This window comes from Hypomesus transpacificus, chromosome 3, assembly GCF_021917145.1.
Source record: "Hypomesus transpacificus isolate Combined female chromosome 3, fHypTra1, whole genome shotgun sequence".
Lineage (NCBI taxonomy): Eukaryota > Metazoa > Chordata > Actinopteri > Osmeriformes > Osmeridae > Hypomesus > Hypomesus transpacificus.
The window spans coordinates 2,804,463-2,818,491 of NC_061062.1; the positions used below are offsets into that span (position 1 = coordinate 2,804,463).

General features: G+C 46.4%; 1 protein-coding gene across 1 annotated transcript; it reads left to right on the forward strand.

Annotated features, from left to right (window-relative positions):
• Nucleotides 1–7,453: 7,453 nt before the first annotated feature.
• Nucleotides 7,454–13,528, forward strand: LOC124488650 (potassium voltage-gated channel subfamily H member 5). Its single transcript, XM_047051381.1, has 6 exons — nucleotides 7,454–7,528; nucleotides 8,396–8,519; nucleotides 9,281–9,387; nucleotides 9,673–9,801; nucleotides 11,832–11,947; nucleotides 13,130–13,528. Exons 1-6 carry the CDS (start codon nucleotides 7,456–7,458, stop codon nucleotides 13,526–13,528), a joined length of 948 nt encoding a protein of 315 aa, XP_046907337.1. The 5' UTR covers nucleotides 7,454–7,455.
• The last annotated feature ends 501 nt before the right edge of the window (nucleotides 13,529–14,029 follow it).

Here is a 14,029-nt window from a genome sequence, read left to right on the forward strand (position 1 = left end):
GGATATATTTATTCCAGGAAGGGGGGGTGGGGGTAATGATAAGGTCCACTCCTGTGTTGGTTGGATGTGACAGACCTAAACACAGAACACGCTACTAGGTTTGAGGCAAAGCTTAAGATAGTTTCCCTCCGTCTTCTCTGTTGTGCACTGCCCTGGTTGAAGGGTGTGTGGAAGCAGTTGGCCTTGTGATTGTGATCTCATCTAAGTGGGGCTCTTTGAGTTTCCTCTCAGTCACATGGGCCATGTTCAACATGTTCAGCCACGGAGCTTTGCTCTCCTGGCCTTATCCAGAGGGAATACTCTGGATGTTAGTCCTAACTGGCAGTTGAGGAGAGAGAAGACGGTTTGGGCTTAATGTCCAGGGACACAACGTCAAAGCTCCGGTTCCCCTGTTTGGGTCTGACGAGGTAATGCCCTCAGAGACACAGGAGAGCGGCAATTAGGGTGGAGTGGGGGAGGGAGGAAAACGTTTGATCTAATTAGGATCACCCGTCAAGCAAAGATTTGGTATTTCCCACAGTTTCTTAAAGACTTATCCACCTTTTTTCCTGTTTTGTCAAACCAATTACTGTGAGTCCTCTCTGGTTCTTCACCTCTCAGAGCGCACTTGACCTAAACCCCAGAACGACTGACACACTGAGGGCATTGTCATAAGTAATTACAGTGCTGATGATACACACCACTGATCTTACCAGTTCTCTTCTTGACCTTGTTTCCCTCAGTAGATAACACAACATGACACAACATCATCTGCTGCGAGAAGGATTGGTAGAAACAGACACTGCATTGTTCACACCAAACAAACCCTCCCAGTTTTATCACAGAGTTCTTCCCTGGCTTGCTGTGGATGAAGCTTCTCTTTGCCGCGTCGGCAGTGTGCTGTAGTGGACGATCTTCACCAGAAGGGGGAGACCATCGATCGTGAGGACCAATGGGGTGCCGCACAAGGAGGTGGGCAGGGAGGGAGGAGGTGAGAAAGGGACTAAAGGCTGTTCTGTTTCAGGGGTTCCTAAGGACACATGGCCTCCGCCAGTGGAAGGTCCTTGAGTAAATGTCTCCCTGCTAAGGGGACATTTGGCCCTGCTGAAGAGGAAGGGTTTTGATCGATAGACGGAAGTTGGAAGTGCTTGTCTACTTAGTTTTTATTTATTTTTTATTTTGGTAATAACCAGGAACCAGGTCTAAAACAAGAGATGTAAAATGGGTTGTGTGTTATTATGATCCGTTAAAGAGTACTAGTTCAAGCCGTTTAAAAAATATATTTAAAACAAATGTTTTCAACCTTAAAAAAAAATATATATATTTGTACTGCGTTACTTCCCATCTCTGAAAACAAATATAATTCATTATCATCCCTCTTGTGAGCAAGCAAGATGTTTCACCACTACTTTTCATTGTGCTTTTTACAGATCATTGTACCCTGCCCTCTGATCCTCTCTTCACCTCTTCGCTGGCATTCTTTTATCTGTCTCCTTTCCCCCTCTTCATCACTTCACCTTCACTCCTCCCTTCTTTCTACCTTTCTGTCATTCATTTACATTTAGCAGACGCTCTCATCCAGAGCGACTTACAGTAAGTACAGAGACATTCCCCCGAGGCAAGTGGGGTGAAGTGCCTTGCCCAAGGACACAACATCATGTGGCGCGGCGGGGAATCGATCCGGCAACCTTCTGATTACTAGCCCGACTCCCTCACCGCTCAACCATCTGACTCATTCGTCTCTTCCTCTAGACCTGCCAGAACATCAGAGCCCTCTCTTCTTCATGACTGAGTTTGGCCCAATTTAACATGTAGCACGTTCTTCTGCTGTATCCTATAGTAGGAATATCCAGACAATTGTTAGTTATAGGGCTTGGTTCAAGCCTTCCTTTTTAGTTAGAAGATACAGGCTGAATCTGTTCCATGGGAAATGTTCCAATGATCTTAACGCAATCCTGTTAATCCCAAGTTTTTCCATCTACCGTATATCTTAACATATTTCTTTAAATACATATTATAGGAACATCTGTCAGGATTTACATCTACATGAAGATTTTAACAGATATCAAATATTCAGTTGAGAGGATTTCACACTGGGCAAGAAAGGATGAAACAGAAACTAGAATTGATTCCATTAAATCCATCAGTTGACAGAGGACTGGGTGCCTTGTATTCTCAATGGACAAAACTTTTCTAATACGCTGCAGCCTCCCACTGAAAGCCGTAAATAAAACAGAGAACCCACTAGCCCACACACACACCCTTGGCAATGCGTATCCATGAGGTAGGTAGCTAGGGAAACCCAAGAGCGTGGAATAGCACAGCAAACCCACTGTTCTTAGCGAAGCTGTAGATGTCTTTTTGTTTAGAAATGGCTCCTTGTTATTCTGACAAAATCCGAAAGAGACAAAAATACATTGTGATTCTGGAGTTAATGCGAGAAATGTATTTTAATGTTAATGTGTTATAACGGTGCAGTTATATTTATTTAGCATGGCAAATTGACAGAGGATGTTTGCTTTGCCAGCTATGGCCGTCGTCGTCGTCGTCATCTGCCGCTTGTCCGGGGATCGGGTCGCGGGGGCAGCGACCTAAGCAGGGAGGCCCAGACTTCCCTCCCCCCGGCCACTTCCGCCAGCTCTTCCTGGGGGACCCCAAGGCGTTCCCAGGCCAGCTGAGAGACATAGTCCCTCCAGCGTGTCCTGGGTCTTCCCCGGGGCCTCTTCCCAGTGGGACGTGCCCGGAACACCTCACCAGGGAGGCGTCCAGGAGGCATCCTAATCAGATGCCCGAGCCACCTCAGCTGGCTCCTCTCGACGCGGAGGAGCAGCGGTTCTACTCTGAGCCCCTCCCGGATGACCGAGCTTCTCACCCTATCTCTAAGGGAGAGCCCGGACACCCTACGGAGAAAGCTCATTTCGGCCGTTTGTATTCGCGATCTTTGCCAGCTATGGCCTCAAAACAGAAATATATGACACAGAACATCAACAAGATATCTGTGTTTGTCAAGTCGCTTTGTTGTGTTTGCAACCTGCCAGTCTCAACACTTCACATGTTTTATAGACTAGAGTACAAATTTCTTCAAACGTGGGATGAAACATGTCACAGCCTATGACAGAGACATCCAGATTCCTTGTCGAGTTTATGATCTTCTCTGATGTGTAGCTTGACTTCATACTTCATTGTCTTCTTTTATTTTGTTTTTTTTCAGCTTTTTTAAGTTTCTAACTGCAGTGTGAGAGAGAATGAAGAAACTAATGCCAATTATTTCATTGCTGGGTCCCAGCCTGATTGTGAACACCGAGGTGAGATATACAATTCAAATACATTAAAATATCAACACTTCGCCTAGAGGTAAGGAGAGGGGTTCACATAGATGTTTCATATTTAGCCTAATTTGTGAGAAGAAAATTCACCTGGGGCTTTTAAACTGCAGTTAGGCTTTGCAGATTAATATTTAATGGTACTCAATGCACTATGATGTGAAACAGTCAATGACATATAAACTCAGTCTGTTTTCCACCCTTCCACACTCAATATGTTGGATGGAAAGGCTAGCCACTAGCCCTCTATCCTCCCACTACTGGTGTTGTACACCCTCCGGTCATTCAAAGAAGTCTTTTCTCAGTACATCTCAGAAGGTTTAGTGATTAAAATACAGCACTCTCATAGTGTACCTTCGGCACAATCTGAAACTACATAACTCTGCTTTTGCTCTTGCTGCTGATCTTTAGATCTGTGTTCCTGCACAGTGATATATGTTTTCCCGAAGCCTTATCTCCACAGGGCCCCATGTGGTGGTGTGTGGGGGCTGTTACCAGGTTGGGTTTGGGGCTGTTGCCAGGTTGGGTTTGGGGCTGTTGCCAGGTTGGGTTTGGGGCTGACTCACTAAAATGCCGCAGAATAATGGACCTTAAATAGGCTCCATGAACTGTTTGAGACTAGGAGACTGTAATTAGCGGTAACAAGTAACAATGGATCAGTGGCAAGATTCCTCCGGCTTCCTGCAAATACGCCGGGCTGGTCCAGGGGAGAGAGAGACACAGAGAGGCAGAGAGAGGCAGAGAGAAGCAGAGAGAGACAGAGAGAGGCAGAGAGAAGCAGAGAGAGGCAGAGAGAGGCAGAGAGAGGCAGAGAGAGGCAGAGAGAGGCAGAGAGAAGCAGAGAGAGGCAGAGAGAAGCAGAGAGAGGCAGAGAGAGGCAGAGAGAGGCAGAGAGAAGCAGAGAGAGGCAGAGAGAAGCAGAGAGAGGCAGAGAGGCAGAGAGAGGCAGAGAGAGACACAGAGAGGCAGAGAGAGGCAGAGAGAGGCAGAGAGAAGCAGAGAGAGGCAGAGAGAGGCAGAGAGAAGCAGAGAGAGGCAGAGAGAAGCAGAGAGAGGCAGAGAGAGGCAGAGAGAGGCAGAGAGAAGCAGAGAGAGGCAGAGAGAAGCAGAGAGAGGCAGAGAGAGGCAGAGAGAAGCAGAGAGAGGCAGAGAGAAGCAGAGAGAGGCAGAGAGAAGCAGAGAGAAGCAGAGAGAAGCAGAGAGAGGCAGAGAGAGGCAGAGAGAAGCAGAGAGAGGCAGAGAGAGGCAGAGAGAGGCAGAGAGAGACAGAGAGAGGCAGAGAGAGGCAGAGAGAAGCAGAGAGAGGCAGAGAGAGGCAGAGAGAAGCAGAGAGAGGCAGAGAGAAGCAGAGAGAGGCAGAGAGAGGCAGAGAGAGGCAGAGAGAGGCAGAGAGAGGCAGAGAGAGGCAGAGAGAGGCAGAGAGAAGCAGAGAGAGGCAGAGAGAAGCAGAGAGAAGCAGAGAGAGGCAGAGAGAAGCAGAGAGAGGCAGAGAGAAGCAGAGAGAGGCAGAGAGAAGCAGAGAGAGGCAGAGAGAGGCAGAGAGAGACAGAAAGAATTTACATAATTTGCAACCCAATCAGAGAAATCCAATTTCAAGTAACCAATTTAAAAAAGAGATTGGTGCTTTTGAAGTGGGACGGACTTACTATGATATGACACCAGGATTCACTGGGGTGTCCTATAGGATACGGTCGTTTGTACATCCAGTGATGTTGTGGTACTGTTCATATTGACCAATACAGGAATTCAAATCCCCCGGACAGGATTAGTGCCCATACTACAGAGAAGACAATGCACTCTGAACAGAAAGAATCCCTATGCACTTACCATACTTCTTTTTTTTACCCTCCAAACCCCTTGCAACTTTCAGAGATGAACATTGACTTGTGCAGAGAATCGTTTTTCTATTTCAGTTGAGATGGGCCTTCTGGCGCTGCAATAGAACGGGGCACGAGGGGCTTTGATATCGGACACCCCCTTTTAGACCAGAGACGGGCCCATGTACCCTCGACTAATTAATTCTGAGATCAATGGAGAGGAATGCAGACAGAGATTGGATGTTGCTCCAGATGTGCTGCATTGATTGGTGAAGAGGCTCAATATTTATCCCCATTTTCGAGTCTCCAAATGAGGCATCAATGTCATCCACTCGTCTCTTTGATCTTTCTGTGACGCTACAGTTGGTGCTCAATAGGGATAAAACACGGTAGCATACATTATTTCTGAGATGCAGCAAAAGTACTTCTTTCCGTAAAATATATAATTACGGATCAGATTGTATTCATTTAGTAGACGCTTTACTCACAAGCGACATACAAATTGGGCAAATAGAAAGTATAGCAGTGATATAGGATAGTGCACAGTTCTGATTTTCGGTAGTCGAGTAAGGAACGGCCTGTAGTCTTCCTGAAGATGTGACTGAGGCACGTATGTACTCTGGGTGTTCCTGCACCGTCTGTGGAAACTATGCAGTGTTAGTCCTGAAATATATTAGTCAGGCACGACGTTTTGACGATTTCTTGACTGTATCATTTGAACAATGAGCGTCCTGCTGAATCCTGATTGGGCGTAATTGGTGGTTAGTGAGGCGCTGTAATTAGAGTGATTACAGTAATCAAATCCCTACAGAGCTATCCCGAGTGTCCAACCAACATGTACCTTTACAGTTTCTAAAGCCTATTTTAGTCATTAATAAGTTCAGTAACTCAATGTTTTATTCAGAGTGGGCTTACAGTTCATATTACAATCTTGACTAGTGTAGACTAACATTGTCCTGCTTCATTTACGAAAATGTCACGAAAATGTGAATTGAGTGACTGAACGTTTGAACTGAACGTGTGCATACTGCACATTTTTTATAGTTCTATTTGTACATATCTGAGAATAATATTTTGTCATATGAGCCACGTCCCTCAAAACGACTGCGCACTTATACCGTGCCTATTATAGCGAGGAAGGCAGCTGTCCAACCTGCGCTGTCACATATGCTTGATAGTTTGTGATGCAAGTGGGCCAATTAAGGCCGTCCTGAGGGAACATTTGGCAGAGAAAGCGCGCATTTCCTCACTCAAGCTTTCTCATGCATTTATTTTGATACTTTCTCTGAAGTGCTTCTGACAGACTTAGATTCGGAGATTTAGAATCAGGGCACAGGGTGTTAACATACAAAACATAGTAACACACTACTTCTATTGAACTGATTAGTAAGCTTACAGAAATGAAACACGAGGAGGGAGGGGGGGGGGGGTGTAATTATTGATGCGCAAGGACTGTTGTTTGGAGAACAGTTGTATGTTTTAGGACAGTAAACTACGGTAAAACCTATTTTACTAGACGTCTCTATGAACTCAGGCATTTTCACCGGCAACGGTAGAAAGCGTTTCGTTACGTTTTATAATAAATAATAGGCCTACCAGGCAACTTATTCATATTAGGCCATGTTGTCGACAAATACCATACTACGCCAGTGCACGAAAAAAAGTGACAGTCATAAATTTGACAGCCCGTACAGCAGAGCCTTCATGGTACACCAACTGCCATTGCTTCAGTTGGGAATTAATTCCCCTTGGGTCCCATCAGCCTATTCAAGCTGTGTAATTAGCATTCAGTTGGGATTTGGAGATTGGAGTATTCGGTTGGGTTTTAGTGTTTTATTTACTGGAGGTGAGTACCCATTTAGATACTCATTGCACACTCCAGTGTCGGTTTATCATTATGAATAACCTGGTGTTATTGGCCAATTCGAACGTTGTTCAGGACCACGCTAACTTTGCTTCCGTAACTTTTTTCATTGATAGAAGGTAGGCTATTAATAAACTGAAAACACATTTCAAATGTAGGCTATCCCTACAATATATAAAAGTCGTAGTTACTAGTATAACTAAAAGTTTCACCTTTTGATGCGAAACCGTGAGGATCCTCCACCGTCAGACTAGAGATGTGCAGTGATACGCATGCGTTCTGGAAAAAGCAGAGAGCCTGAAGCTTGCAACGCTTCGGAGGCGCGCGCTTGTGCCACAGTGCGCTCTGAGCTGCCAAAGCGCAGTGTTACAATGAGCTTCACCATCCAGCCGGCTGATACCCACCCACAACATCGCCTTTTGACCACCACCACAGACGTCCACAACCCTGACCACCCCTGCCTGTCCGCAGAATGCCCGGGGGAAAGAGAGGGCTGGTGGCACCTCAGAATACTTTTTTGGAGAACATTGTCCGACGCTCAAGTGGTGAGCAATCTGTCCGCGTTTCGAGCCATGACTTGTTTAGATGAATGTTTGTTTACAGTTTTGCTCTGATGTAGTTTATAACGTCATCCGTGACTGCAGCACTCAAAATTGCTGCCTGCAAAGTTTATTCCACACGACGACCTCACTTGGCTTCTTAGCATGAGCTAATGCACGACAGATTTCAGAAACAATCACGTTTGTCACAAATTTTAATTAACCATGGGTGCATGCGTGCGTCATTGAATCGCTCCGTCAAAGTTATTATTTACTTTTTGTAGGTCTTCCTTTTTAAAATTGTTATTATGCACAGTTGCTATGCAGTTTATCGCTTTAGTGCAGCCACTAGTTGAAAATGATTTCGATTTGTTATTATTTTAAATTGTTTTAATTTAAACATACACGTATCCAATATTTTTCACATCAATTTGTTCTTGAGCGCTAAATTTTCTTTAATTATACAAAAGCTCCTTTACATGGCCTTAAGAAGGTGAACTGCATCATGTTACTGCAATGACCACGATGAAGAATGTATAAAACAAAATATATCCCTCAAATTTTTTGAGCAACATTTAGGTTTTATTTTCTCAATTAAATTATTCTCTTGATTTGATCTTCTAAATTAAAATAAATGCATGCAGCCTAATCATTCAGAAGGTGTTTTTACAGTTTTTCAATGCTGCTACATCCAGTCCAGACTGTCTTCAGTAGTGTCTGGCACTGACCAGCATCATAGTGGAGTAGTTCCATGGACTGTGGCTAATCTGCCACGCCCACCAGCAGTGGATGGGCAACCATGTGGATGAGGCGAGCATTAGGACACACACTGAGGACGCTCCTTGACCTGTCTCGTATTCATCCTTCCCCCAGAAACCAGCTTTCTCCTGGGGAACGCCCAGATCGTAGAGTGGCCTGTTGTTTACAGTAATGACGGATTCTGCAAGCTGTCCGGCTTCCACAGGGCTGAGGTGATGCAGAAGAGCAGCACTTGCAGGTACAGGTGCCATGTTTCACTACACACTGTCCCAGCTCATGTTGTCGTCTCTACTCTATGGAACGCTTGTCCTGCGGACGACAGCAAACGGCTCAGAGAAGTGTTTCCTCAATGCCAAGACAGCATCTAGTATGCAATGTCCAAAACACTCATGTTTTGTAAACGTAGCTGCAAAGTCACATTGCACATTTCTCAGCACCTGGCGCCACCCTCGTACCGAAGCAGAGTCTGACTGCTGCACAAGCTGACTTTCAAATGGATCCCATTACTGTTGCCAAGGGGAACCAATCTAACCCAGCGTGAAGCAGGTCGCATGGGCTCCTGTCAGTCAAGCGGAGAAAAACACGACCCTGTAGGGCTCCTTACTTAAGGTTCCTCTGGACCTGACACAGGGCTCAGAGCTTGTTAAACCAGCAGCTAACTTTTTATTTATGTCTGTGAGGGGAGTGGTCTAATCATCCTCACGTCCAGGCTGTGTCTGCCAGGCTGGGGCCTGGCCTTTGTAGTCGCTGAAATGAAGGGATTAGTTGAACAGGGCTTCCACTGGTCATAGTCAGTGTCCGGATAGTTCCTGCTCTGTGTGCAGACAGGACAGCAGGTGGGATGTCCACAGCAAATCAAAAGTAAGGGAAGTAAGTGCATGGACCAGGTAATTGATACAAAAAGCGGAATCACCGTCAACTGTTAAAGGCTTGTGTGCTAGACTTGTACTGTACATTTGAAATGTTGATCATTAGTTGATTGTTCTTTCTGTTTTATAGTTTCATGTACGGAGAACTGACAGACAAAAAGACGATAGAGAAAGTCAGACAAACCTTTGATAATTATGAGTCCAACTGCTTCGAGGTTCTGCTGTACAGGAAGAACAGTGAGTACTTCTGCTTTTAATGTCAATTCGTATTCAAACGTTTTGGTATCCACTGACACTGGCTGGCTGACAAGCATTTCTGTGAAAACATGCAAATTTCTATTATTTTACTTGACATAGTAATTTTCTTACTAAGAGCTGGCGACTCACCAAGTGACCCAGTGAAAGTGTTCTGGTGCTTAGGCATAAATTAGATTTGATTTCTCTTAAAGTTTTTTGTACAGTTTCTACTGCACAAAATAACTTTTATGACTTTGTAATGGCTGTGGTCCTGGTTTTGCGCAGGGTCTCCTGTGTGGTTCTACATGCAGGTGGCGCCCATCAGGAACGAGAACGACAAGGTGGTCCTGTTTCTCTGCACCTTCAAGGACATCACCGTCTTTAAGCAGCCCATCGAGGACGAGACCACCACAGGTGAGTGACCCAACTAGACTAGCCTGTGTTCTGCTCCTCTCTTTCACCAACCGTCTCTGGAGGAGGGGATCCCTCATTGAATGCTCCTCCCAAGGTTTCCTACATTTGTTCTCCTCTAGTGAGTTTTTCTGGGAGTTTTTTTTCTTGTCTTCCTTGAGGGTTTAGGGTGGTTTAGGGGCAGTTCTATGGGTGTATATGAAGCTCTTTGTGACATTGTTTGTAAAAAGGGCTATACAAATACATTTTGATTTGATTTTTGATTTGATGACTCCCTCTGTCACTGTACTGTACACCATCTCAATGGGGAAAACCCGGAGCTGTCAGATTGTGTTGGACGTGTTCTGACGTGGTCACAGACGTGACCCTGTGTGATTGACAGATGCCCCCTGTCAGGTCTGTGCCCAGGGCCCAGTTTTTGGCAGCATTGACTGGGCCTGTTTGCCCTTTCACGAACCCCCACCCATGCCAACCTGCTGGGAAGTCATGGTTCATGTGGTTTGTTCATAACACATGACTAACGTGGGCTGTGCACGCTATTCGTTTTGCTTGCCAGTTAGCAGGTGGAACAGAAACATCATTGTCACAGAGGTTTAATCATGGGGAGGGATTTGTGCTACCCACTTGTGGGTGAAAAAGTGGCCTGCATTGTCACAGCCTTCCTTCAAGGCCTCCAAGGCCCACTCATGCTGGTCATTGTTGCTGGCAGCATCCCATGCTGTAGATCCATCTGCGACCTCCCACAGCTCAGTCGCTCTTGTGGACAGAGGGTTCGGTAGGTCTGAATGGTTCCAGCGATGACCTTACCATTCACTGCAGTAATTATAGTTCCATCTGACCCACAGGATGGTTGGGGGAGGGTTAGTGACTGGCAGAGATGCTAGGGGCATGCCAGCAAGCAGAATGCTCATGCTAGGATACAGCTGGACACCCACGGCTGGACCCGTCACAGAGTATCCCCGTCAGCCGAGCAGGAAAATGTCCACTCCCAGTCTGTCCACACGCAGCCTGTCCACTCCCAGCCTGTCAACTCCCAGTCTGTCCACTCCCAGCCTGTCCACTCCCAGCCTGTCCACTCCCAGTCTGTCCACTCCCAGCCTGTCAACTCCCAGTCTGTCCACTCCCAGCCTGTCCACTCCCAGCCTGTCCACTCCCAGCCTGTCCACTCCCAGTCTGTCAACTCCCAGTCCGTCCACACACTACTGTCCACTCCCAGCCTGTCCACTTCCAGCCTGTCCACTCCCAGTCTGTCCACTTCCAGTCTGTCCACACACAGTCTTAATCTTTGTAAAAGTATTTCCTCTGGTTGTGCATCTGTTCTGCCCTTGCCTATTTTGAACTTTTGCCAAATTTGCCTTCATTGTGTCTTGGTCTGTCAGTGAGACAGGGTGTTCTGGAACTCTCCTTGTTGTGTAGGTACAGTAGAGTGCATTAGTCCAGGCCCTTCTGGGCTGTGTTACAGTAGAGATGATGGTAACTATGTTGTGGAGTGATGCTCTGGCCCTGGGGACCCACAAGAAGTTACACAACTGGTGACTCTCTTCCCCTCAAGGGGAAGGTCAACTGCATCGCACGGGGGTAACAGAACATCGGAAGCCTTTTTGAATCTGTTGCCTGCCATTATGAGGAGACTGTGTGGTGCTGGGTGCTTGTCCCCTTTCACCCCAGTGCATTCAGGGTTAAATAGATTCATTTACCCCCATCAGGAAGAATTGGAAAGCGAGTCACTTTGAGACCCTGGGGTGGGAGACTGGTCAAAAGCTTTCTGTATTTGTTTGTTGTAAATGTGTTGTGCGGGCCCCTCAGTGGACAGAGAAGGGATGATTTTGTGGGTTTCATAGAGATGAGTGGAGAATTGGACCCTCTGTATTTGTTAGTGTTATGATTTAAGTGTCAGGAAACTGGTTTGAGACATCCAGGTGATCCAATTTAGCTCAAGCATTTCGATTTGGGGGGTGTGGTGTATGCAGAATTGTGCTGGGTAACAGTAAGGGGCAGCCGTGATTGACGTGTCGATATGTTTTATTTGGCAGGATGGACCAAGTTTGCTCGGCTTACTCGAGCTTTAACCAACAACCGCAACACCCTGCAGCAGCTCACCCCCATGAGCAAGCCTGAGGTCACTCACAAACACTCACGTCTGGCAGAGGTAAGTGGTCTGTCACGTAAACATACACACACACACACTCTCTCACACGCACATTTACCAACACTTAACACCTACCACAAACATGCTAGCTAAGCAAATTTGAGCTCTTTGGCACAAACGCTGAACGCCAACAGTCGATGCTGTGTTGCTGAGACATGAACATACATGGGTCTTTTTAAACACACACCCACTCACAATGAAGTTCCATGGAAGGCTGCAGTCGACACAGTGAGTGGTGCGTTCCATCCTGGGAACGATGCGCTCTTGAGCTGTGGGTGTCATTAATATTTCATGCCTGGTAGAGAGACAGAGGCAGGGTTCCTTGGGCACTCTCACAGACTATGTTTGCTGGAGATCCACAAAAACAGCTTCAGGGATGGTCTTTTAGTCATCTTAGCCCCGTCTCAAAGACAATAACTGGCCTTTGCTTCATCCGCGGTAGCCATGGGAGTTTAGTACAGTCTTCTCTGCAAACTTAAATGTCACAGGTTTTCTTTAGAATCAATATCTATGTTTAGATCACCCTGAACACGGCTAATGTTGCAATTGTCGTCAGGTAGGTGTTTTTTTCCGCACTGGTCGCACACCCACACACACGCACACACACAAACACACACACACACACATACACATACCCAGAGGCCTGTCAAAAATAGGAAAGGATGAGCTTTACCAATATCCATTCCAATTTCACAGCCCAGCACCAGATATCTTGGGGTTCATATTATATCTCCGGAACATTCAATTGATTACGCAGGTGATCCATCTGCTCCGTGTCCTGAAAAGCGCAGCTGACGTGCTCTATTGAATACGCAGAGCGTCAGACACGCTGCCATTCCTGCTCGAGTGCCTCTGTGCTCCTAATTGATGTTCTCAGTTTTTGTGCTGTGCCATCGTCTTGACCAGGGCCTCAATGATTGGCAGATCTGATCATGAGAATTAGATGAGAAACCCAGCAGCTGTTATGAATCTTTGTGTTCTCCTTCTATAAAATAGATTCCAGCCGTTCCTTTACTGTGACGCATTACTTGAAGCATAGCCATTCCTCCCTATAGTACAGGCATTGAAAGAACATAAAATAAACTCAAATGGAGGGGTTTTCAGTGACAGTGAATGTTTGATTTTGGTCTCTCTCTCTCCTCCACATCTAACCCACTCTCTTTCCTTCCTCCCTGCGTCTAGGTTTTACAGCTGGGGTCTGACATCCTTCCTCAGTACAAGCAAGAGGCACCCAAAACACCTCCCCACATCATCCTCCACTACTGCACCTTCAAGACCACCTGGGACTGGGTCATCCTTGTCCTCACTTTCTACACCGCCATCATGGTGCCCTACAATGTCTCCTTCAAGACCAAGCAGAACAACATTGTCTGGCTGGTGCTGGACAGCGTGGTGGATGTCATCTTCTTGGTGGACATTGTCCTGAACTTCCACACCACCTTTGTGGGGCCGGGGGGCGAGGTCATTTCTGACCCCAAGCTCATCCGGATGAACTACCTGAAGACCTGGTTCGTCATCGATCTGCTGTCCTGTCTGCCCTATGACATCATCAACGCCTTTGAGAACGTGGATGAGGTATGACATGGTGGCTTCTAGTCGGGTTTGCTTGCAGATTTGCTCGTTGGCTATACACTGTGGAAAGGGACGCTTTAGGGTTGAGATGCCTACAGGTCCAGTCTGAACTCCCACAGACACAGACTAGTTAGACAGTCCATCGGAATATTGATTGTCTATAAGACCTATAATTGAGGCACATAGAAAGTAATTTTATGCATGACTGGACCCTGAATCAGTTGGACCTCAAACTAAAAGAGATGGCTTACAAAAGTGTCTACACCATCTAATTTCCAACCAGATATTCAGAAACTAACCAAATCTTGAGACTGTATGAGTTAGGCTCCTGCTGGTAGTTGGAAGTTTGTTTGGAGGAGTAAATCACTGGTGGTGTTGGTGACTAGTGAAGCGGAAATGATTGTCCCTTTGTTGAGTGTTAGTCTTGGCCAGTGTGCTCCTCAGGTCTCAGCAGGGCTGTAATAGTTTCACCGGACCCTGCTGGGATCTGGCTGTGCGGTCCACCCTGTA